Source organism: Mesoplodon bidens (assembly GCF_964165515.1).
Source record: "Mesoplodon bidens genome assembly, chromosome: 15".
NCBI lineage: Eukaryota > Metazoa > Chordata > Mammalia > Artiodactyla > Ziphiidae > Mesoplodon > Mesoplodon bidens.
In genome coordinates, this window is record NC_138171.1 from 27,313,450 (window position 1) to 27,339,188 (window position 25,739).

The 25,739-nt window shown below is 52.9% G+C and overlaps 1 protein-coding gene across 3 annotated transcripts in view; it reads right to left on the bottom strand.

Annotated features, from left to right (window-relative positions):
- Positions 1-1,900: 1,900 nt before the first annotated feature.
- Positions 1,901-25,739, bottom strand: part of HM13 (histocompatibility minor 13) — a 40,810-nt gene continuing 16,971 nt past the window's right edge. Inside the window, exons 4-14 of one of the 3 annotated variants that reach the window (XM_081255488.1) lie at positions 23,124-23,212; positions 21,412-21,497; positions 21,194-21,319; positions 20,311-20,368; positions 17,104-17,187; positions 12,301-12,337; positions 9,687-9,789; positions 5,127-5,212; positions 3,252-3,398; positions 2,457-2,619; positions 2,245-2,335 (exon numbers count right to left, since the gene is read on the bottom strand). In XM_081255488.1, the coding sequence (XP_081111614.1) occupies positions 2,330-2,335; positions 2,457-2,619; positions 3,252-3,398; positions 5,127-5,212; positions 9,687-9,789; positions 12,301-12,337; positions 17,104-17,187; positions 20,311-20,368; positions 21,194-21,319; positions 21,412-21,497; positions 23,124-23,212 (985 nt within the window). In that variant the 3' untranslated portion in view covers positions 2,245-2,329. Of the gene's footprint in view, positions 2,336-2,456; positions 2,620-3,251; positions 3,399-5,126; positions 5,213-9,686; positions 9,790-12,300; positions 12,338-17,103; positions 17,188-20,310; positions 20,369-21,193; positions 21,320-21,411; positions 21,498-23,123; positions 23,213-25,739 lie in introns of all 3 variants that reach the window. The other 2 variants (XM_081255490.1, XM_081255489.1) reach the window with 2 other exon arrangements.

Here is a 25,739-nt window from a genome sequence, read left to right on the forward strand (position 1 = left end):
AGAGGGACACCTAACAAATCAGGGGCAGAATATGGGGGCTTTGGAGCAGTTTCCCAAGAATCCACTCCCACTCCAGGGTGAGGCTGGCACTAGGCCCACCCAGGGCCCTGCCCACCCCCACCTCTCCGGCGTGCAGACCCAATCCGTGCCCGGCCTGGTGCCATTTTTCCATGGGACTCTGGCTGTGGCGGTTCACATCTGGAGTCTAGACTCGGAGGCTCTGCGGGCCGGGCCTACCGCCCGGGCTGGGCCACCACTGCCCGCTGTTTGCTCAGCTGAAGCTGGTTAATTGGAATTAGAGTGGCCTCTGCGGTGCCGGCTGGCCGGCGGGCCCTGGCCGGCCGCTGCCGAGGTCTGTGGAACATCTGGCCGGGCCAGGACGGTCATTAGGTGGCAGGCGCCCGGCGCCACTGCCACCTCAGCCTCCGCCGGGGGCCGGCGGTGACTCAATGAGGCCTTTGTGGGCTCCGGGCTGCAGAACCAACCGTGCTGTGTGCCTGGGCTGCCTGCCCCATCTTCCGCCCTCAGAGTGGCCTTGTTCCAGGACCACACGGCCTCCCCTCTGGAGGCGGCTGGAGGCGGCAGAGATACGAGAAGTCCCTGAAAGGGACCCCCTGGACTGGGAGAAGCTTTTGAGATTTCCTACCCCTCCTTTCCAGAAGGCCCAGAGAAGTTGGTAGGGACTCAGGCCCAGGGGTCTGCAGAGGAGTTGCAAAGTCCTTAGGAACTCTGGAATTTGATTCAGATTGCTCAAGGTCAAATCCATGTCTATGATTAGGTAATCTGCCTCAACTCTCTCACTTGTGCAATGGGGCTTATACTAGCACCCACAGCCTGAGAGTATGAGAATTAAGTGAAATCCTGTATTGAGGTGCTCGGTACACGTAACAGCTCCCCTTCTCTGCTCCTACCTGTGCTTTAGCTCCAAACTGTCTGGAAGCCCCTGTCATTTTCAGCCTTTAAACCTGAAGCTCAGGCAAGAGAGATCTCTGGGTGGGGTGTTGAAGGTCTGAGTCTCGGGCCAGTGGCCACCCTCCCCCACATCAGTTTCTCCACCCAGTGACCCCACCCCAGGCAGGCAGATGAGGGCTGTGCCCACCCCTGGCTTGGTCCACTGGGGGTTCTCCTACAGGACAGAGCTGCTGTCTTCAGCAAACCTTGGAGAAACCCTAGCTATGGGATCTCCAGCTCTCGGGCCTGGATGGCCTCTCGGAAGCACTGGGCCCAGTCCTTCCACCCCCGCCCCCCAGCCTCTCCAGGGGCCCTGGGGGCAGCTCCTAGAATCAGGATCTTTCTGGCCTTATAGTAGTCATTTTGGGAAGAATCTCAGGAAGGGGCAGAATGGGAGCAGTGGGGCCTTCATCTCTAGGGCAACCTAGAGTCCAAGTGCTCTCCAGCTGAAGCCATGGGGACATCAGGATCACAGATGACTTCTGCCAGCCTGGGAATAAAATCCAAACTCTTTCCTGGGGCTCACGTGGCCCTGCCCATTTCCTTGGCTTTGCGGATAATGATCCCCTTGCTGAGTCAGGCCAGCCTTCTGGTACCATGACCTCCTCCCTGCAAACCTTTCTGCCAGTAGGTAATGCATCCAGCACCTGTCCAACACCCTCACTGCCCCCAAGTATTGGGAGCAGCATGGCAGGAAAACTGGATGGCAGGGGAGAGGGCTCAAGGGCCCCCTCTTCTGGCCAGAGGGTATCCTGGGGGTGCTGAGCTGGCATACTGGCCAGGCACTGGGTGGGCATACAGGAAGGAGGGGCCCAGAGGTCAGGGCCTCAACACAGGTTGCGACGGTCCACAGTCCCCTTCCTTACAGGAAAGTCCCTGGGTGGGAAGGTGAGACCTAGTATACCCACTGTAAGATACTGGGTAAGAACCTTCCAGAAGCACAGTGGACTGCCCGGGCAATGGGATGAGTTTTTAATGCGAGGCAAAGTCAGTCCACAATACAAAAGTCTAAAAATCAGACCCACTTTTCCCACCTGGCACCTGGGGGGGTGGGGGCAGTTGGGGGCTTCCTTTGCGGGCAGGGATGGGGAGGGGCACAGCGAGGCCAGAGACGGGGGAGAGGGAACCAGGCCCCGGAGGCCCCGCTGGAGGGAGCCTGCTGCCCCTGCCCCTCTCCCGGAGCCGCCGGTCCCCTTCAGCAGGACTGCGGTCGTGCGGGCCCGTGTGCGGGGGACCACCCCACCCGTGTGTCTGGCCCTCAGAGAGGGTCAGGCACCAGCCGCATCATTTCTCCTTCTTCTCCAGCCCCTTCGATGTCGAGGCCTCTGTTCCCTCTTTGGATTCTGTCACTGCTGCTGGATCCTTAGGATTTGACTCCTCATAACTGACCAAAAGAACAAAACAACAACGGCGACACACTTAGAGGAGGGAAGAGCAGAATCTTTGTGCCCCACCTCCCACCATCGCGGGGAAACCCCTGGGCGCACACATCCTCGGCCCAGCACCTTCCAGGACTTGGCCCGGCCCCGCTGTGTGCCCTCCTCAGACAGGCTGCCTGCTCCGCTTTCTCTGTGCCTGGTGGTGCCAAGAGGTGGCAAGGGCAGCGGCAAACGGGAGAGGTTGGACTTGGGCTTGTGAAGACCAATTTTAAGCTTCTTGAACCTTCCACTGGAGAGAATGGGGGGAGAAAAGGGGCAGCCAGGATGAGGCTACGGGAGATGCGCTGCCTCCCAGGGCACACGGCAGGAGTCAAAAAGCTCAGCCCCAGGGGTGCGGGCAGGCAGGGGGCTGCTCTACTGGCAAGTGGCAGGGTGCCACTCTCCCAGGCGGACACCCTGCTTAACTCTTACTATGGGCTCCACTTATTGAGCAAGTGAGCTCATGCCAAGGACAATACTCACATTTCCTTACCAGATCAACCACACAAGGCAGGCATGTGCCCACTTACAGATGAACAGAGAGGTTTCCGAGAGAGGAAAGTGACTTGCCCAAGGCTATACGTATAGGGTATACGGTATACGGAGAGTGGTAACAGTGTCTACTGCTGTATGACAAGGGCTGCTGACACCCACTCTCACATGAGTCCCACCGTACTGGTGAGGACACCAGGGTTCTGAGGCCCTGCTCCCCCACCCTGCGGCTGGGCACCGTGACTGCCTGGTGGTGGTGGAGGAGCTGCCTCTTGCCACCTGTCCCTGGCAAACCTCCCTGCCCTGTACACTGGAGCTGGGGTGTCTGCCCTACCTTGGGCCCCAGGGCAGTGGGGGGAAGTGGGCAGGTGGGCACCCGCTGGGCATTACATGGCGCTGGGATTCTGCGGGCGCCGGCGGCGAGGGCCAGCTAGCTTCTGCTGCATGGAGTCCGCCAGGCTGGCTGGGGAGCCCGAGACTGTGGGGAAGTGGGTGAGCCTCGGGGTATGAGGCAGGATTTCCGCTGAGGACTCGTAGCTGTGTGAGAGACAGACAGAGAGACAGAAAAAAGAGATGGAGAGGAAGAGACTAAGGGAGGACAGGGAGCAGGAGCAGGACTGGGTCTTACGTTTACCTATCTCTGCACTTTCAGGCTCTGTGGAAAGAAGCCAGTGTTACTTGGAGAACAAAGAAAAAAAGATGCACCTACATAGGGGGACACTCTGCGAAAGAACCAGGATGCCCTAGATGTATACGTGCTGCTGCGAAAACATCTCTCAGATACACCCTTGTGTGAAAAATCAAGACGCAGAATGCTCCAAGAATGCCATCATCTGCACAAGAATGTGTACACACATACGTGCTTTTAGGTGCAGAGATGTCTCTGAATGTCCAGGGACAGAGCTGGCCTCTGGGGGTGGCTGAGGTCTGAGGGGTTGTCCCTCTCATGCTATGGAGTTTTTTTTTTTTCATGCTGTGGAATTTTGACCGATGTGCATGTGTTACCTATTTAAAAAGTAAATGAATTTTAAAAAAAAGGAGAGTGCCAATAAAAAGAAAAGTAAAACCAAAGATAAGGTGGAGAATTAGGGAGAGAGATGGGCAGAAAGAGAAGAGAGAGACCATTTGCTTTATCACCTCAATCTAAGAACCTCCTGGGGAGTGGGGGACAGAAAGGTGGGGCGCCCATGTGGGTGAACATTTAGAGAAACAAAGCACCGAGTGGTTAAAGGCAGGCACTCTCTGTCCTGGCTGGGGAGGTGACCCCAAGTGGGGGCTGGGAGCCGAGGGTGAGGGTAGGGACTGAGCTCAGGGCTCAGGTCCCACCCCTGCCCCCAGAGCTCCCCCAGATCTGCCCCCAAGTTTACCACCAGCCTTGCCTCAGAGTCCACAGGGCTTTGCCAGGCCAGGAGCCACGAGCAGGCAGGTTGGGAGCCTGGGGCTCCTAGGAAGGGCAGAGGCAGGTACGGGGGAGGGGTGAGTCACAGGTTCCCCTGCAGGCAGCCAGGTGCACAGAAGGCTCTGGCAGCTGCTCGAGGGACAACCGGGAGGCCAGGCAGGTGGAGCTGGGTGGAAGGCCCCTGAGTGGGCAGCTTCAGTTGCAGCTGGCAGCTATTTCTGGGTCCCTGGCGGGCGGGGTCAGTGCTGCTGGGGAGCAGACACCTGTCGGAGTCATGCAGGCCTTGGGGTCAGGGTGGGGCTGATCATCGGTGTGGCACGTGTGCGGACGGCCATGGGGAAGGGGTATATGTGCGACTGAGACAGAGAGAAAGCAGCTAGCTGTGGGTTACGGCCACAGAGGTGACTGGATGGGGATTGACACTTGACTTCTAACAGCGCATTTCCATCACACTAGGGTCTCCTCTACTACTCATGTGTAGAAACTGAGGCCGGAGGAGGGGAAGGACATGCCTGAAGTCACATGGCAGCAGAGTCAGGAATGGGAACGCAGGGCTCCCAACAGTGGGGCAGTCTGGGGGGGAATCTACACCAGCCAGTTCCTTCTCAAGACTCAGCTGGCATCTGGGTGTGGGGGCTGCCTCGAGAGCCCCAAGGCCTTGCCCTCCCCTGGCTCCTGGCCCCCAGGAGGGTTCCGCTGGTGCCCACGGGCCTGGTACCCATGTGCTGGTGGAAAGGGCAAGGGGTAAGGCCGGTGGTGGGAACAGTGCTCCCCTGGAGACATGTACCAACCGCCCTGGCAGGCTCCACTAGCTGCCTGCAGCTGCACCTGTGCCATGCAGACTTCTGCCCCCTGCCGCCTCTTACCTGAACATCTCTGTCACTTCTCCCTTGGCCAGTGCCACCAGGACAGGAAAGCCGATACAGGCGGGGACCAGGTACAGGAGTGCAGGCTGAGAGAGAACACAGGCTGGTGAGGCAATGATGGGCAGGGCACATGCTCAGGGCTGTGCCCATCACCCAACCCTCTCCCGGGTGTGACTGAGGGACACTGACTGCCCAGGTTCACAGAGCAAGTCAGTGGCTGGGCCCAAACCCAGGGCTCCTGACTCCAGACCAGGGCTGTTCTTCTCTGGGAGGGAACACAAGAAACCCAAAGAAACTCAAGTATGCAGGGCTTTAAGGGCGCCCATTAGTCTGGATGGCAGCATCCCAACTGCCCAGGACATCAGGTTCAAACTTGCAACCTCCTGAGTTGGTCCTATTCCCAGAGACCCTGCTTGTCTAGGTCTGGGGCTGGAAGTCTGCACTTTTAGCAATGCTCCAGGAGATGCTGTTAGAATGACAATGATTACGACATAGCTGCTATGGATGGAGTACTTTCTGTGGCCTGGATTGAGGTCACCCAACTGGTCATTGGCTCCACCGGGATTCATGCCCAGGTGGTCTGGGCCCACAGCCTGTGAGGAAACTCCTGGTGGAGCTGGGTCTGGAGGACGGGACAATGACACTAACAGGTCCTGCTCCCAGAGTACCTACTGGGTGCACCGAGCTCAGCCTCTGGGGAGCGCTTCAGTCCATCTCCACACCCGCTGTGACCATCCTCCTTGTGTACGGAAGGGAGGCTGATGCTTCCGGAGGAGGGGGTAGCCCAGGCCTTGGAGGCCTAAATGGCAAACTGGAGGTTGAACTTGGGCACCCCCCAGACTCCAAAGCCATCCTCCTCCTTGCAGCATCTGAAAGCTGGACCTCATGCTACTGATCAACCCTCCGTGGCCCCCAATGCTCCCAGCAGCCTGAAGTCCCCATGAGACGTGAGCCCTGCTTCCTTCTCCAACCTCCCCTGCCCTGCCCTACTCTGGCCACACTGGTCTCACTGCGGTCCTCCTTGTCACCTGAAGCTACAGGACCTCTGCATGTACCGTTTCTGGGATGTTCTTCCCACCTGTGCCTAGGTTCCTCCTCCATCAGACCTCGGCTCAGCTGTCACTTGCGTGGGGTCAGGCCCTCTTGCTGCACGCTCTCAGCTCCCCCACTCCCCCGCAATTCTTCACAACATTCTCTGGCAACTTGGACTGAAACATTCCTGTTAGGCTGGCGTTTCTCTCCTGTTACGCTGTCAACCTCATGAGGGCAGGCCCCACAGCTGTCTTGTCCACTGCTGTATTCCTAGTACTCAGAAGAGGGCCTGGTAAATACGAAGCCAATGGCTTCCTCACAGATGCTCACAAAATTAAGGGGGTGTCCTGGAGATAACTAGGCTGAGGGTGAAGGAGACATCACTCCAAAGGCAAAGCCAGCACCTGACTAGAGAACAGGGCTCCACAGTCTCCTGAGGCTGACCATCAGACCATTTCCTGGCTCCTGCCATGTGTGAGCTGTGAACTACCCCACTTCTATATATTATCCTTGAAACTAATAACACCCTATTCATTTGGATCTGAGTTTTACAGATGATGCTATTGAGGTTCAGAAGGAAATGACTTGCCTGAGGTCACACAGGGTGTTAAGTGGCTGAGTTGGGATTTGAACTTGGGCGGCTGAGCTTCTTCTCCTGCATCAGGTATTTGCTATGAGATAGGCTTTGGGCCAAGAATGATAGAAATCACAAGACGACTTGTGAGAGGCAGCCAAAGCAGTACTCCGGGGAAAATTTGTAACCCTAAGTATATTTACTAGAAAGACTGGAAATAAACAATCTCAGTTTTCAAATCAGGAAGCCAGAAAAAGAATAAAATAAACACCCCAAAGTAGGAAGAAAATAATAAAGGCAAAGCAAAAATTAATGAAATAAAAATAAAACAAATATAAACTGATTAAAATTTAATTTCTGAAAAGTAGATCACTTTTATAGATGAAGAGACTGAAGATCAGAGGAGAAAAAAAGATCTGCTCTAAATCACACAGTTGGTCAGGATACAGACCCCACTTCCTCTGTCTCTAAGTCCAGTATATTTTCTTCACCAAGGCCAGGCTGGGCAAAACAGAAGGCTTCCCAGGAGGAGGGTGCGTAGAAGTCTGGCCCCACCATAGCCTGCTGCACTTAAGAGCTGGCAGCAACTGAGGGGCTCCTTTGGGAAGAACTGAGTTTGCTTAGTATCACAGGGACACAAACCTATTCTTTTTTTTCCTCTCAAGGCACCAGGGAACCTCTCCAAAGAAAGTCAGTGCTAAGGAGAGGATGGGATGTACAGCTTGGGGCAGTGTGGGGGTCAGGACTCCTGCCTCTCCATCTTGCCTTGGCTTTGCTGTGTGACCACAGATAAACCACGTTCCTTTCTGGGCTTCCCTCTCCGTCCATATGATGAGGACACCTGATCATCATTAAAGGCCTTTCTAGGAGGCTGCTAGTCCTGGCTTGGAGTGCATTTTTTTTTTTTTTTTTTTTTTTTTTTTTGCGATACATGGGCCTCTCACCGTTGTGGCCTCTCCCGTTACGGAGCACAGGCTCCGGACACGCAGGCTCAGTGGCCATGACTCACGGGCCCAGCCGCTCCGCAGCATGTGGGATCTTCCCGGACCGGGGCACGAACCTGTGTCCCTTGCATCGGCAAGCGGACTCTCAACCACTGCGCCACCAGGGAAGCCCTGGAGTGCATTTTTGATAGAAGCCAAATGGGAACACAGAGGCAGAGGTGACCCCTACCTAGGGAACTGCTCGCACTGGGACTGCCTATGTCTTGGAGAGGGAGAAGGAGCTCAAAGAACAGGTTTCCCTTGTGTCCCAATCCCCATCCCAAAAAAGATTTTCAGAGAGATGCCCGTGTGGATGACTGGGGAGAACAGTTGGGCTGCTGCTGGGGAGTAGCAGAGGCCTGAGACCAGGAGTCTAGGGCTCTAGCCAGGTCTCAGCTTGACTTGCTGTGTCACCCAGGGAAGGCTCCTTTTCTCTCTCCCACAGAGAGGACCACCTCTCCCACCTCTGCCCTGAGCCTGTGTGAGAGCTCCCAATGGAGCCTTCTCTGAGTCTAGCCCAGGCAGAAGGCAAGCCTGCCACCTGGTGGCCCTCTGTGGAATAGCTCTGGGCTTGGACTCTGACGGGACTGACAGCTGGAGAACAGACCTCCAAGGAGGCCCAAGCACTCTCTGCGCCCTCCTTGCCAAGTGCATGTCCCTCTAAGCTTGCAGGAGCTTCCAAGGCCATTTGGGGCAGAAGTGAATGAGAGGTGCTTCCCCACTGGTTCTTGGTTTCTCTATGGGCCAGGGGACCTTGGACCTTCTGTAAAGCATCAGTATCAATTTCACAAACACTGTAGATATGAAAATATTGTAAGGACTAAATGAGTTAATGAGCGAGAGGGCTTAGCACAGTGCCTGGCACAGAGTAACTGGCCAGCAGCTCTTGTGATTAACTTAAATGTGGCTTCCCTGTGGCCGGTGCCCTGGGGAAGCGGGAAGGGAGGAGGAGGAGGGGAGGGTGGAGGGGGTACAGTAATACTAACTGGGCCAGGCATGGTTCTGAGCACTTTACTTATATTAACTCATTTCACCCTCAGACGACCCCAAGGTGGCTACTATTATTTATCCTCATTTTCTGTTTTCACGAATCAATGAGGAATCCTGACTATAACTTCAGCAACTTGCCCAGAGTCCTGCAGAAGCAGACGGTGGAGCCTGGATTCACACCAGCGCTCCCTTAGCCTCCACTCCACACTGCCTCTCCCATGGCCGGGGGTTCAGAGCCTGGGCTTGGTCTTCACGTGACACAGGTTTGAATCCTGGCTCCACCACACACCTGCCACGTAGCACCTGAACTCCAGTTCCCTCATCTGTTCACAGGATCCTCCTGAAGTACTGAGCAGAGCCTGACCCATGGGGAGTGCTCTTATTTCCAGAAGAAGGCAACCTTGCTTGCCGGCTTTCCCCTCGCCAGCTCTTCTCCAGGCCACACTGACAGCTTTCAGCCCCAGCCCAGCCTGGTTCACTCTGTGGCAGCTCAGTACCCATCTAGGTGGGAGAAGGGGGCAGAGCCTGGCCTGCTTGGGGAGTGATGGAAGGGGGGCCCTGACATCCTATCACTTACCTGGTGGGTGGACAACGGGCTGAGACGCCCAACACCCACCTGATCCCGTTCTGTCTGCTCCCACTACCGAGGCTGAGAAGCCATGGCCACATTACAGCTGGGGCCCAGGGACACTGATCTGTCCCAGGAGATGTGGGCAAAGATCTGCTGAGAGGACTCGGAGAAAGGTGTCGCCTTCCTGATGAAGGTGACAGGCAGGCTGGCGTCCTTCCTCCTTCTCCTCGCCACCAGTGTGCGTGTGCTGCCTGAAGTAGGGCAGTCACCTTGCAACGACCACAGGTGGAAAGGCCAAGAGAATCACAGACACGCTTGCTCTACACCACTGGACTGCTTGCATGTGGGACAAGTAAGTGCCCATCACTTGCAGTGAAAGCACTCCCGATACACTGAGGAGTCATGCTCACCTGGGCGTGTTTGAAGATGTGCATGATGAAGATGGTCAGGCCCAGGCCGAAGATGTAGGCTGCAAAGCTGGTGTAGAAGTAGGTGTGGGTGTTCTTCTTCAAGCTTCAGTGATGGTGTGGGGAGAGAGGAGGGTGAGATTGAGGCACTGCAGAGCAACAGTGAGGAGGAGGGGAGCTGGGGAAGACCCTGGAGGCTGTGTGGGGTGGCTGAGAGCTCTGGGCTTGGAGGTGGGCATGCACTCTGATTCTGCCCCAGCTAAGTGTCTCTGGACCAGTCACTTTCCTTCTTTCAGCCTCAGTTTACTCATCTTCAAAATGGGAAAACCATGAGCCATCTCCCTAGTGGTTGTTGAGTATCAAATGCTATAACCTAGAACAGTGGCTAGGAAGCTCAGGCCAGAATAAAAATCACCTGGACAGCATGTTAAAAAAATAGAGCTGTATGGGGGTTCTCTGGTGGTCTAGCAGGTAGGATTCTGGGCTTTCAATGCCGTGGCCGGGTTCAATCCCTGGTCGGGGAACTGAGATTCCGCAAGCCACGCAGCACGGCCAAAAAAACAAAACAAAAAACAAAACAAAAACAAAACAAAAGAAACACCCAGAGTTCTAAGTCCAATTCCCAGGGAGTCAGATCTAATAGGTCTGGGGATCTGCATTTTTTTAAAAAATTTTGTAATAACTTTATTTATTTTTGGCTTTTTTTTTTTTTGGTATGTGGGCCTCTCACTGTTGTGGCCTCTCCCGTTGTGGAGCACAGGCTCTGGACGTGCAGGCTCAGCGACCATGGCTCATGGGCCCAGCCGCTCCACGGCATGTGGGATCCTCCCGGACCGGGGCACGAACCCGTGTCCCCTGCATCGGCAGGTGGAGTCTCAACCACTGCGCCACCAGGGAAGCCCGGCTTTTTTTTTTTAATTGAAGTATAGTTGATTTATAATATCATGTTACTTTCAGGTGGAAAGCACAGTGATTCAGATATATATATACAGATATATATATATATTCTTCAGATTCTCTTCCCTTACAGGTTATTACAAAATATTAAGTATAGTTCCCTGTGCTATACAGTAGGTCCTTGTTGGTTTGGGGATCTGCATTTTGAATCTGATACAGGTGGATCATGCTTTGAGGAACACTGATACAGAAACTGTACAGCTAAGTTCTTTTAAGCGCAGTGGAGCTAATAGTTCAGTAACCCGCTGTGAATACTGAATGGATGTTGATTACATGGATAGAACGCCACTGGCTTTCTGGGCGATTCACCCAAGATCAGCTTCAGAAGAGTTGACCCGTGCAACCTGGCACTGCCATCACCTGATGCCCTTTCACAGTGCCAGCTCAGGACCTGTGCCTGTGTCCAGCAACATCTGTGGAATGAATGAGTGCTTCTGATGCCCTTCCCTCCTTACCCTGGCGGCTTCTGAGCCTGGAGCTGCAAGTACACTGAGACCTGTCCTGTTGTGCAGCCTGGAGGGTAACGGATTCCCTGTGGGAATGTCACGCAGATTCTGGAACCATCTTGGAAGGACCTGCTTATCCTGCAAGTCCAGGCCCGGAAGGAGATCCTTCCTCCGAGGGTGCTGCCAGCTGAATCTGTATCTCTAGCAAATGGCTGGGAGGCTCTCGTGGGTTGCTCTTTGTATTACCTCTGAACATCTAGGGGCACAGCAGCTGGCACAGATGTGCTTCTACTTACAGACTGGCCAGGTCCCTTCCAAAGGCTCCACAGTGGCACTACCCAAATAACCCAGATCTATGTCAGTGAGGAAAAGTTAAAGTTTCACATGCAACTTGGATTTCCATGACACTGGCACTGAGTTTCTCACTACCACTTTCAACACTATTACTGTTTTGGCAACTACTGGGCACAAGGAGATTAAGAAAAGTTCATAAACCACCTCAAAATTAAGCGCATACACAGCAAGCCCTCCACTGGGAAGACTGAGCACCACTTACTGGTGGCAGGCCCAGCTGACCAGGTGCATTAACTCGGGTGTGACCTTTTCTGAGTTTTAAGGGGTGGCTCAACTTGGCCCCCTTCCCTCGCCCTTGTGCTCACTTTCTACAATGGACTGAAAACGTCTGAGCAAGGAGAGGGTGCGGAACAGCTAGTGCAGCTGGGACACGGTGACCTGACCCCGGGCTGATAAAAAGCGATAATGATGACGACGGTGCCTGCAGCTGGACTTCCCTGGGAGCCGCTGGGGTCAGCCTGTGCTCAGCACTCCCTCCGCATCTTCTCGGTCAGCCCCAGGCAGGAGCTCCTGTTTACTACTAACTTAAGGATGAGAAACCTTCCCTCAGAAAGGTCAGTTCACTTGCCAAGATCACACGGTGAGAAAGCTCTATGGGTACCACCAGGACCCTCTGGGTTTAAACCTCACTCTGTGATTCATACCTCCCCCAACCTCTCCAGGCTCTTTGAACACTTAGAACCTCAAGATGCAAAATGCAGATAAAATCGGAATTGCCCTGGCTGCTGCGGGGGTGGAAGGTGTGGTCCCGAGTTACCTCCTTTGGGCTCCTGGAAGCTGAAGAACCCCAGAGAACCTCCCTGCCCAGGGGAGGCCCCTCACTTGTGGAACCTGAGCATTAGGGTGCCTAAGCGGCTTACCTGATGTCAAAACGCAGCAGCAAGGCGATGAAGATTCCTGCAGGGAGAAAGCCAGGTTAGACAGTGGTAGAGGAGGAGCAGGGTAGTCAGCTAATATGCAACTGGGTCCCCACTTGTTCTCAGCCACGGAGCAATCATCAGGGGCCAAGGGTGTGGCTGACACTGCTAACTGCCAGCAGAACTCCCGTTTCTCCACCTTCAGGCCACCTGGAACAATGAGACGGTCCCAGGATTTTGCTTTGGTCTGGGACCACGTTGACCTGGCACCTCATAGCACCACAGTGTGGCACACTGGGCCCACCCTCCCAAACATTTACAGGATGCCTAAGCACTAGGCACTGTACGCAATACAGGGGGAAGCAAAACCACTGCTCTCAGAGCCCAGCCGAGGGGGCAGGGCATGCTGATCGAATATTAACAAAAATCAATGTAAGTAATCGGAAAAGAAGTAGTAAAGCTGTCATTGTTTGCAGATGACATGATACTATACATAGAGAATTCTAAAGATGCTACCAGAAAACTACTAACCAATGAATTTGGTAAAGTAGCAGGATACAAAATTGATGCACAGAAATCTCTTGCATTCCTATACACTAATGATGAAAAATCTGAAAGAGAAATTAAGGAAACACTCCCATTTACCACTGCAACAAAAAGAATAAAATACCTAGTAATAAACCTACCTAAGGAGACAAAAGACCTATATGCAGAAAACTATAGGACACTGAGGAAAGAAATTAAAGATGATACAAAAAGATGGAGAGATACACAATATTCTTGGATTGGAAGAAGCAACATTGTGAAAATGGCTATACTACCCAAAGCAATCTACAGAGTCAATGCAATCCCTATCAAACTACCAATGGCATTTTTTGCAGAACTAGAACAAAAAATTTCACAATTTGTATGGAAACACAAAAGACCCCGAATAGCCAAAGCAATCTTGAGAAAGAAAAATGGAGCTGGAGGAATCAGGCTCCTGGACTTCAGACTATACTACAAAGCTACAGTAATCAAGACAGTATGGTACTGGCACAAAAACAGAAATATAGATCAATGGAACAGGATAGAAAGCCCAGAGATAAACCCATGCCCATATGGTCACCTTACCTTTGATAAAGGAGGCAAGAATATACAATGGAGAAAAGACAGCCTCTTCCATAAGTGGTGCTGGGAAAACTGGACAGCTACATGTAAAAGAATGAAATCAGAACACTCCCTAACACCACACACAAAAATAAACTCAAAATGGATTAAAGACCTACACGTAAGACCAGACACTACAAAACCCTTAGAGGAAAACATAGGCAAAACACTCTATGACATAAATCACAGCAAGATCCTTTTTGACCCACCTCCTAGAGAAATGGAAATAAAAACAAAAATAAACAAATGGGACCTAATGAAACTTCAAAGCTTTTTGCACAGCAAAGGAAAACATAAACAAGGTGAAAAGACAACTCTCAGAATGGCGGAAAATATTTGCAAACCAAGCAACTGACAAAGGATTAATCTCTAAAATTTACAAGCAGCTCATGCAGCTCAATATCAAAAAAAACAACCCAGTCCAAAAATGGCCAGAAGACCTAAATAGACATCTCTCCAAAGAAGATATACAGATTGCCAACAAACACATGAGCAGCAGCTCTATTTACAATAGCCAGGACATGGAAGCAACCTAAATGTCCATCAACAGATGAATGGATAAAGAAGATGTGGCACATATATATGATGGAATATTACTCAGTCATAAAAAGAAACGAAATTGAGTTATTTATAGTGAGGTGGATGGACCTAGAGTCTGTCATATAGAGTGAAGTCAGTCAGAAAGAGAAAAACAAATACCGTATGCTAACACATATATATGGAATCTAGGGAAAAAAAAGGCTCTGAAGAACGCAGGGGCAGGACAAGAATAAAGATGCAGATGTAGAGAATGGACGTGAGGACACGGGGAGGCGGAAGGGTAAGCTGGGACAAAGTGAGAGAGTGGCATGGACATATATACACTACCAAATGTAAAACAGATAGCTAGTGGGAAGCAGCCATATAGCACAGGGAGATCAGCTCGGTGCTTTGTGATCACCTAGAGGTGTGGGATAGGGAGGGTGGGAGGGAGATGCAAGAGGGAGGAGATATGGGGATATATGTATATGTACAGCTGATTCACTTCGTTATACAACTGAAACTAACACACCATTGTAAAGCAATTATACTCCAATAAAGATGTTAAAAAAAAATCAATGTAAGACTGTGCCTGTGAAAGGGTGCTTCCTGTGTCATGGGAAGGTCTATCAGGGGATGAGACTCAGGCTGGGGGGAGGTGGGGAGGAAGGAGGGCTTCTTTGAGGAAGTGACACTTGCCAGGGAAAGGGAACAGCATGTGCAAAGAGGAAAGAGGGCTCAGGAGGTGTGGCAGGGCTCTAGGAGCCAGTAAGGCTGAAGCCCAGAGCAGGAGATGCTGGGGATGGACCAGCCATGCAGGGCCCCATGGGTACAAGGAGTGGGAGTAATGGGACACACTGGAAGAATTCTAAGTGAGAGAATAACCTAAAAAGATTTTGAGAAAGACCCTCATGGCAGTTGCTTGGCTGGAGGGAGAAAGAGTAGGAGCAAGCAGACCACCGGGAGGTCCTGCAGGAGCTGAGACAAGGACGGTGAACTCTGTCCACCCACTGCACTATTTGCACTTCAAAACCAAGCCCAGTCACGCTGCAAACTTGAGTCCCTGAGACACAGCCAGCCAATCCAGCCTCTGCATGTTGCACACGTCCATCTGTGTGTCTGTCTCCCTGACTTATCTTTGGGCTCAGACAGAGCAGGGCTGAACCTCATTCAGTTGAGAGCAGGTTCTCAGGAGCCAAAACATTCCGTGCTCATCAGAAGCGCTGACTGGCAACGTGTGATTAATTTCAAAGAGGAAAATGAATTAGTCCTCACTGAAGACTGTGAGTAGGGAGCTGGTGGGTGGTGAGAACAGACAAATGCTGCCGTTCTGGAAACAAAACTGGGAACCCAGTGGCCCCTGGCAGCTGAATTCTACAACTGTTCTTCAACTAATCCACGGGCCAGAGCTCCCAAGAGCTTTTACTCATAATAATGCATCTGATCCTCAAAGCCACACCTCACAACCCATTCTTCCTTCAAGGTCATCCCCGAGGCTCTGTGAGGGTACAACTCACACTGATTGTGACTGCTGAAAAGACTCAGATACACAGGAATATGAGGATATGCAGTGATGTCCCATGTAGGCCTCAAGCCTAGAACCACCCAACAAGGACAGTGGGGAAGTCTGCGGGTGCATGTGACAGACCCCCCCCCACCCCCGCAGGGCGAGACGAATGCTTTATGGGACTCGGTTTCTTCAGTCGGATGGAGCTGCTTCCCTCCTCCCAGAACCACCAGCTATGGGAACACCTGGCTTCAAGACCATGGCCCCACGGCCTTAGGCAAGTCTCTTTGAACCTCAGTTTCCTCATCAGTAACATGGAAATACCCTCTACCTCATCGGGCTGCTAGAAGTAGCAAAGATAACGTATTAAAAAACACCCAGCATAGTGCTTGGCCAACAACAGGTGCTTGACAAATGATAGTTCTGGGACTATCTTATTATTGTTATTACTGTCATAAAAGCAGTTCTGGTAACATTTTTTGCAGTCAGATAGACCTGGTCTGAGTCTTGGCCCTTTTGCTTCTTAGTGTGTGAATTTACCTTAAGTCCCTTCATTTCTGAGCCTCAGTTTCCTCATTGGTACAAGAGAAAAAGCCTTTGCGTCATCATCATACGTATCACAAAAGGAAGGTATCACAACACAAGTGCCTGTACCATCCCTGCTTACTAGCAGAATTGTTATTATGTCCTACACTGGAAAATAAATTGGCTTTTAATTTGTTCCAAACTTTCTTCTTTCAAGCAAGCACCAGGGGTGCTAGAACTAACCCTCTGACTCTGAGCCTCTGGGACTAGGGGAGTAAGAATGTTCTTTGGATGTTCTGTGCCCCTGTCACCAGGCCTGGATCTCGCAGACACACAGAATCCAAGCCTCAGCCATTTCAGCTGCCCTCAGAGAGGCAGCTCAGCTTTGCCCCCAGGTAGTTCGGGCTGCAGGCCGCCAGGGATGTATGTCCAGGCTCAGACCTTCACACGGGGCACCTGTCTCTGTATCCACAGGTACGCTGACTAGCACCCACACATAGATGATGGGTTCAAAGGCCAGCTCGTGCAGTCGAGCAGGTGCGTGCCACCTGTCTCTCTGCTAAGACTGCAGACAAAGGAGCCCACAGCCATGGTGCCCTGTGTCCACACATAGTGCATGTTCTCCCTGGAGCCCTCCCAGTACTGGGGAGAGGAGGACCAAGGGGACTGTGGCAGTTCTAGCACATTTGTGTTACCTGAAAACACTGGGAAGGGGTGTGTACACGTGCACGTGTGTGAGGGGATCAGATTCCTTTAACACTGCCACAGAATGTGCTTTTGTAGAGTGTATTTCGGTCATATACATTTACTTCTGTAGTTCTTGAGTAATGTCTGCTCACCCAGTCAGAAGCTCCGTGAGAGGCAGTCTTGCTCAGCACTGTCCCTCCAGCGCGCAGCCCATGGCCTGGCCCAGGACCGGCACTCCACAGTGTATGCCGAGGTGGACCCCTTCACCAGACCCCCGGGCAGGGGGCGGGGGGATCTCCCAGCCTAATCCTTTCTCCTTCCCTCTCCTGGTGGGTAAGGCTGTGTTTCACAGGACTCCTCCTTCTCCAGGGAAGCCCCCTCCACCCTTTGCACTGTGGCCCCCACCTCAGCCTGGTCACCTGGAATGACGATGTCTCCAAGTCCCAGCATGGCAAAATTGTCCGCTTCCAGGCCCTTCTCCAGCAGATCCTGGGGAAACACCACTGCAGGGGGAGGCAGGGATGCGAGGAGGTGGTGAGAGCCCAGCGCACTCTGACTCCTACCCCTCCACCTCTGGTGTATGGAACTTACACACTTGCATTTCTGGGTGGGGGGATGGGAGTGGGGAGCTGAGAGGATGTCGAAGGGCTGAAGGGCAATGTCTCCATCTGGAATCACAGCTGGTTAGAGCAGGGAAGAATCTAGGATCATCTAGGCTAAAGGTTTAATGCCTTTATTCAGCTGTAACTCACATGTCATACAATTTCAGTGCCCTTTTATAGCTAGAACTCTGGTTAAATGGGATTGACCCTAAAGCCTAGTATATAAAAGATGAAACAGCCCACACGGTGCTGGCATCTAATAGGCTTTGCATCTCACTGCAGCTGGGGTGTGGACAGACCCTTGTTCTGAAGCAGGGAGAGCTTGGGCTACAGGCTGTTTCTGTATCTGCTGAGGGTGAAGAGGTCACATACCTATAAATTCCTTGCTTAGAGCCCCTTACTCAGAAATCCTGCTGGCCAGCTTGTTTGGATAAATACAGATTGAGAGAAATGCCTCCCTGTCTGTCCAGTTATGGCAAGAGGCAGCTGTAGCTGGATTTCATCCATAGGGGCCTGGAGCAGAGAGCAGTTACGTGTGTGCTTCAGGGTCAGACTGTGTGGGTCTGAATCCTGGCTCTGCTCTGTGACTGCACAGTTTACTTAACTGCTCTGGGTCTTGGTTGTCTCACCTATAAAATGGGTATAACAGCTGAACTGACCCCATAGGGCTGTGGTGAGGATTAGGTGATTTGCACACATTGTTAACTGCTACGTCATGCCTTCTTTACTAACCCAGTCCTGCTTTTGTGTGGGGCCGCCCTCCCAGGGGATGAATCAAGTGTGGCATAAGGCTAAGACAATCAGGACAATCTGGTCCCCAAATTCCTGACTTCCCTTGCAGCTAGGAGTGGTCATGTGACCCAGCTCTGGCCAATGGTACGTAAGCAGAGGTAAGCTGGGGGTTCTGGGCAAGCTTGTGCCTCCCTCATGAATTGTACAGAGGCCCTTCCTTGCCTGCTTCTTCCTGCCTTGAATGCACAATCACAGTGACTTACAGCTCTCCTCGTTTGATCCTCCCAAACCTGGTACCATTCAATTCTGAGTGGCAGATGTGGAAAGCAGGGCTCAGGGAGGTGAAGTCTCTTCCCTCAGGCCACGCAGCCAGCGAATGTCACATCTGGGATGCAAGCCCAGGCCTCCTGACTTCTGCATCTGTCCACTTAACCACTCTGCTAGGCTGCCTCTGACCTCTACTCCTAGCGGGGGGGGGGGGGGCAACGGACTTTCTCCTCACACCAGAAAACCAAATTTCAAGCACCAGAAACCAGAGATGAATGTCATTTCCCTGTTCAGAGTCTTCCAATGGCTCATCCACTGCCTACTGGGCAGTGTCCAGGCTCCTTGACACGCCATCCTTGGCTTCCCCATATCTGGCCTCTTTTCTGCTGCTCCCCTAAACTCAGCCACATTCCCTCCCCGATTCTCTGCTCCCTCCATGCATTTTCCTAATTGTAGCCCTTGGCTGAAGCTGTACTCTCTCTTTCAAATGCCCCTACTGCCCCTGCATGCTTGGTAAACACATATTTATCCTTCGTGACCCAGGAAAGCTTTCCTGACACCTTGGCTGAGTTCATCCATCACAGCACGTAGGGCATAGCTGCTCTTCTTTCTGGCTTGCCCAGCATCTGTTCTGTTGCTCTGAAGAACTGCCCTCACCTTACACCCTTGGTTCTGGGAGGCTGCTGATTCAAATACTCTGCCCTCAGGCACTGGAGAGGGCAGTGACCCTGGCCTTTCCACCACTCCCAGCTGGAATGCCTAGCTTACGGGCCAGGCCAGGCTCCATGGGTTCATCCAAGCCAAAGCTGGGAGAAACTTGTTTTCCTCTAGGGTCGCTGAGCTGCGACTGCAGCAGCTAGGAACGAGTGGCCACCAACCTCTCCCCAGCTCACAGAGAGGACCTGTGTGCATCAGGGGAGAGTCAGACCGTGAGGAGGACAGCCATTTCCTGACACCTGGGGCTGACTCCACCCCATCTGCCCGCTGCCCAAGCAGCACTCCTCGTGGAGCTGTGAGGTCTTCCTCACAGGATCCCCCTGCTTCCTTCCATCATGTCTTACTGATTCCGTTCCTCCTCTTTGGGTCTTGTGATGCCAGGAGGTGATTCTTGATCAGTCTAAGGCTTAAACTCCAAGCTCATCATGATTTTCCCATCCCCCTTGATGATGAATGACAGAATTGGGCCTGTGACCCAATTCTGGCCAGTGAAACATGAGAGAGGCTACAGGGGGGATTTGGGGAAAAACATCCCTCTCTGATGAAAGAGAGACATAAAGTTCCCCCTTTCTGCCCGTGAACATGTTGAGAATGGTGGGGTGGAGGGCTGAGGTGACCTTGGCTCTTGGCAACGCCACTGAGGGTCAGAAATCCAACTCTAGATGCTCTGCCACTGGGCTTGCTGCAGTGTGAAATAACAACATTTCCACTTTTTTTTTTTTTTTTTTTGCCACGCAGCATGGCATGCAGGATCTTAGTTCCCTGACCAGGGACTGAACCCGCTCCCCCTGCAGTGGAAGCACAGAGTCTTAACCATTGGACCGCCAAGGAAGTCTCCACATTCTTTACAGATGCTTGTAGGTGGGCTTTCTAATATTTATAACAATGGATACACTGAAGAACAAAATCAGGGCAGTGTGAGAGGCATGGGGCAGACAGCACCTGATATTTATGTACCAAAGGGATCCAGGGAGAGGGCTCCAGGTCTTGGCGTGGGGGATATCCTCCTTTGGAGGCCCCTGCCTGTCCTGCACAGGCTGCATCAGACACCCATCTCTGCGCTCACGCCCATTCCAGCTCGTCCCACAGAGCCATGCACTGTGACCAGACGGCCGGAGGCCAGGGTCTGGGATGGCTGTGCAGGAACACAGTGGACGAATCAAAGGGGAGAAGGAAACCAGGCTGGAGACACAGGGGAGCTTGGAGGAGGAAGAGCTAAGGGAGGGTACGGACCAAAACAGGGACCACGAGGGGATGGGCCACCAGGGTGGGGGCAGACGGGCTCCCCATGGTGGGGTGGTCACTTACATTTTATTGGTGCCTCAAAGGACTTGGCCACTGTCACCATCACATTGGTGCCAAATACCTAGGAGGAGAAGAGAGGAGTCTGGAGGGAGGTGAGGGCTGGGTGGGAAGGAATGGCTGTGCTTGGGCTTCTCAATGTGCTGCTGCCTGGGACGGGCGGGAAAGGGGCAGGGAGCCAGGAAGGGCTCCAGAGCAGATGTGAAGTTGAGATGAGGTGGCCACCGACACTGGCCATGTGGACATTTCACAGGGCTCCTTGTTCTAGGTAGCAACGAGGGGCAATTCCAAGGAGTTGGTAAAGGGCCTCTGATGGCCCTGGCCAGGCATCCTATGTTAGTTCAGGAGTCTGCCCCTCCCAAGAGAGAAAGTCCTCCAGCACCACGTACTTAAGGGGAGAAGAGGCTGCCTGAGGCCACGGAAAGGGTGCCTGAGTCAGGCTGCCCTCGATCCCTCAGCGGGGCCCCTCAGAGTGAGTGTGGCAGGTCTCTTAGCCCAGGGCTGGCACGCGGCCTACGTCCTCAGTCGGTGCCTTGCTCACCAGCGTCCACTCATCTGCTTTAACCAACCTGCCTCAACGTCTCTGAGCCTCAGCTCGCTTGCTGGAGAGACACAGGATAAGCAATACCCCTGCTGGGGCCACCACGAGGAAGAGAGGGCGGCTGGAAGGCACTGGGCATAGGGTGCGCTCTCAGCAAGTGAGGACTCTGTTCTCTCATCCACTCCACAGCTGAGGGCACTGGGCCCAGAAAGGACCTGCTCTGGGGTCTTACTTCCAGGTCAGGGCAGCTTCCCTCCATCAGACGACCGCAGCTTGGGCCGGAGACGGGGGAGGAGGAGGCGAGGGGGCCCAGTAGCCAGACATCCTTTGCGTCCCTGCCCAACTCACCCAGAAGACATCGTAGACGAAGAGCCCGCCCAGCAGGATGCAGCCGGTGCTGACGTTGTTCAGGTGCAGGAGCTCCACCCCGTTAAGGGAGAAGGCCAGGCCGAAGAGGTTGTTGGCGACCCAGTGCTGGGGAAAGATGAGAGTGAGACCAGCTCTCCTGCCCCCAACCTGCCCCTCAGGCGCTTCCCCCAACACTGCCCCAGGCCCTGGCTACTTACCTTCCTCAGCAGGTACCAGACACCAACGATGCTGCTCAGGGCCAGGCACACCAGGTCCTTGGTGTCAAACTCATAGTTGATGATCTCTGGGCAGAGAGGCCGGGTAAGTCCACTCCCCGGGGCGGGGCTGCCCCTCCCACCTGTCAGCCCCTGGACGGAGGAGGGCATGGCTGTGGGCTCTGTCAGAGATCCACAGGTTGGGGGTGCTCACTGGAGCCCCCCCACCCAGCCCCTCCAATTTCCTAGAGGAGGGAATGGAGGCCCAGAGAGCACCCAGGCCCGACACAGGGTCAGTGGGAGGTGGCTTGTGGTTCTGGATGCACGGGCTCTGCGCTTGTAGCTGGGCGGCCTCGGGGGAGGCAGTTCCCTCTCTGAGCTTCCATTTCCTCATCTGTAAAAAGGGGATCACAGCACCTCCCTGGTAGGACTGCTGTGGGGAGCAAGTGAGACGGCCCTTACACAGCGCTCAGCATGGAGCCTGCACACAGTGGGTGCTCAATCAATGCTGACTGCACTGAGCCCAAGGCTTTCGCAAGGTCCCAGTTCATTCAGGAATCTTTCTACTGTGCCACCAAAGGAATCAAGAAGCTTGCTGGCAGCGCTGTGTCAACAGCACAGGAGGAGGAAGGTTAAGAGAGGGAGGCCTGGAGATGCAGCAGGCGGGAGGCCCCCAGGCTGCTCTGGTGGGGAGCCTGTGGCAGACGTCCTGATGTTAGACCCCTTCTCCACCACCTCCAAGTGTCCTATTAAGGAAGCCCAGAGAGACGGTGGAGCTTGCCCAGGGTCACAGAGCACAGCATTTCTCTTGATTCCAGGCTGCAGCAGTGCTGGTTGGCCCCAGTTGTTGTTCACTCCTTTGTGCTAACAATACCCTGATGATTTTCACCTGGACACAAGGCCAACTAGCTTTCGGCCACATTTTCTAGCTTCCCTTTAGCTAAATGGGCCCGTGATACAGTTGTCTCTCCTTCCTTCGGGAGGGCCCGTGGAGCAATGGTGCGCTATTCTGGACCCGCGGGCCCCTGAGTGCGGCAGAGCACAAGACAGGTGAAAAAACTCAACAGTCACTGGCTGGGCACAGATGCCTAGAAATGCACAAAGGAATCCTGCTCTCCAGGGACAAGGCAGAACATGCTAGGCACATTCACAAGTGCGACATTCTCAAGCTCAGACTTTGACACGAGAGAGAAATACCTTCCATCTGGCCAAGCCGCTGATAATCCTGTCACAGCAGCAGAACCCACAACCTAACTAACCCACGTGACCCAGGCTTTCCCCAGTTCCCTGCGGTTTTCATTTTTTCGAAAGCCACGGAATTCCCCTTTCAGATCTTACGTGGGGAATAATCACACTGAAAACTGACATGATAAAAACAGCCACGAGAGCCAACTGTTTACTGTTTACTGTGTGCCAGGCGGCGTGCTGAATGCCGTCTACTCATCACTTACTTACAGTCCTAACAACATGCCTGTAAGGGAGGTACCAGATTATGATGTTCATTTTACAGATGAAAAAAAACAAAAACAAAAAAACCCCAACCAAACCACTCAAGGCTCAGAGAGGTAACGGTGTGCACCCAGCGGCAGAGGTGGGATGTGATCCCAGAGCCCACCTTTTCCATCACTCGCTGTACCGGGGAGTCCCAGTATTGGAGAGACAAAGGCGGGGGTGGGGGGAGACACCCAAAGCAGGGGCAAGTGGGCAGCACTCACCTTCCTTGTTCTCCCCAGAGCCCTGGGTGAAGAGCAGCTGGTACTGTCGATTTGGGAAGTTGGCTGGAAAAAACTTATTCATGAAGGGGCTGGAAGGAAAGACAAAGCAGGTTGGCAAACAGAGCCCCCATGGGCAACAGTCACTGAGGCCCTCCCCAGGTATCTGTTTACAAGCTGTTATCTCCCAACAGCCTCACAGCTGCCCTGAGAGGTAGGTGTTATTGTGCCCATTGTACAGATGTGGAAACAGAGGCCCTCAGAGGGCAAGTGACTGCCCAGGTCACATAGGAAGTCAGTATCTGAGCTGAGACCTGAACGTAGGCCTCTGGACTCCTAGTGCTTCCGTACTGCCTCCTAGTTATCACCCAAGAAACACAAAGCAGTGGCAGACTTTCACATAAAACACAGTTTTTAGGACAGCAATGGATTCCAAAGTCTAGTTTATGTACCATCTGTATCAGAGTCCCTTGTCAAGAATGCATATTCTGGCTCAAGCCTGAGTAGGGCAAGTCCTCATTCTTGAAGGAGACCCACTGAGTCTAGGCAGATGGCAGAGCTGAAATGAGGTGCCAACCAGTAGCCTGGGGTGAGATCTGACTCCTTAGAGGGTGAGCATGCCTGGGCCCCATACTGCTTAGGAGGCTGGAAGGCTAGCAGCAGAGAGGGGCTCATTAACCTCAGATGGTCCTAGATAAACCACTTTCTCCTTGCCGGCTCCCCCCCCAGCCAGAGGCAGCTGACCTGGCCTGGTCCAGAGTAAAGCAGAGGATGCGTCAACCATGGCCAGGCCCACAGAGGGAAAGAAGATCTGCAGCCCTCTCTCCTGGGCTGGAGGTAGAGAGGTAGATGGGTGAGGAGGCATGAATTGTTTTTGTTTTTTTAAAAAATAAATTTATTTATTTATTTATTTTTGGCTGTGTTGGGTCTTCGTTGCTGCGTGTGGGCTTTTTCTTTAGTTGCGACAAGTGGGGGCTACTCTTTGTTGCGGTGCATGGGCTTCTCGTTGCGGTGCCTTCTCTTGTTGCGGAGCACAGGCTCTAGGCGTGCAGGCTTCAGTAGTTGTGGCAAACAGGCTCAGTAGTTGTGGCTCGCGGGCTCTGGAGCACAGGCTCAGTAGTTGTGGCACACGTGCTTAGTTGCTCCGCGGCATGTGGGATCTTCCAGGACCAGGGCTCAAACCCGTGTCCCCTGCATTGGCAGGTGGACTCTTAACCACTGCGCCACCAGGGAAGTCCCATGAATTCTGCTTTTGACTCTAGGAACGGAAAGATAAACCCCTTGTCCCAATTCCTCAGAAGTCTCTGTTTATTCCCAAAGCCATTCAGATGTGTTCAATGTGGCAAATCAAAGCTGCAGCATTCCTTTGCATTTTGAGGCTATTAGAGACTTTCCATTAAAATGTCCATCCAGGGCTTCACTGGTGGCGCAGTGGTTGAGAGTCCGCCTGCCGATGCAGGGGACACGGGTTCGTGCCCCTGTCCGGGAAGATCCCACATGCCACGGAGCGGCTGGGCCTGTGAGCCATGGCCACTGAGCCTGTGCGTCTGGAGCCTGTGCTCCGCAACGGGAGAGGCCACAACAGTGAGAGGCCTGCGTACCGCAAAAAAAAAAAAAAAAAAAAAAAAAAAAGTCCATCCAATCACTCTTTCAAAGGTAGCCTGTTAAACTATTTTAAAGTTTTTTAAACCCCATAAAAATCTAGCACACTCCTCTCTCTCTAGCAGTTAGCAGACCCAGAGCCAGCCGGCGTTGACTATAAAGTACACTATTCTGGGGATTTGTTTTAACTATTTCCTTTAATTTTCAGTTTCCCAGAACACTTAGCTATGCTGACATGAGGCATTTCCTTCTAGGTGATCCCGTAAATATTATATAAACTATGCCAACACAGATAAAGCATAAACAGTATAATGTGAATTATTGTTACCTGCACCTCTTACTTCAATAATAAGCATGGTGTCAGCTTTGTAATCCAAATAAAAGGAATTAAATATGGGGAAAAAAAAGAATGCATACTCCTGGACTCCCTTCCAGACCTATTAAGTCAGATGACCTGATGGACACCCCACTCCACGACCTGTTAGGCCTGGGATTTTTACAAACTCATCCGGACTTGATCAGCTAGATGAATCACAGCCCCTTGGGTGGGAGCAACCTCACATTCACTCCTTCTGTGAGGCCTCTGTTGCTCACGATGGGCTTGGCCTCATCTCTGGAAGCATTCTCTCTGATTACTCAGCATGGCCCACTTCCTGGCCAGGCAGGGAGCAGAGACTTTCTTTTCTGGATCACCTTCAGAGCAGGAACAGAAAACCAGGGGCTTCTGCTCAGCCTGGTGCAGCAGCATCGTGGAGTGGACACAAGCTTGGGGGGCCCAGCCCCGAAACGTGTTCTGCCACGTGAGGCCCTGGGCGAGCCACTTTAGTGGCTCAGTCTCCTTGGTTATATGTGGGGATAATACCACCTGACTCAAAGGGTTGCTGTGAAGGTAGGAGAGAAGGTGGGGAGAAGTTTAGCCCAGCACTGGATCCTCAACAGGGGTCATAAGAACTGTGAGTGTCCATCATCGCTGGCACTTGTCCAGAGCCTGAGCTCGAAAGCATTTGGCAGCACCAG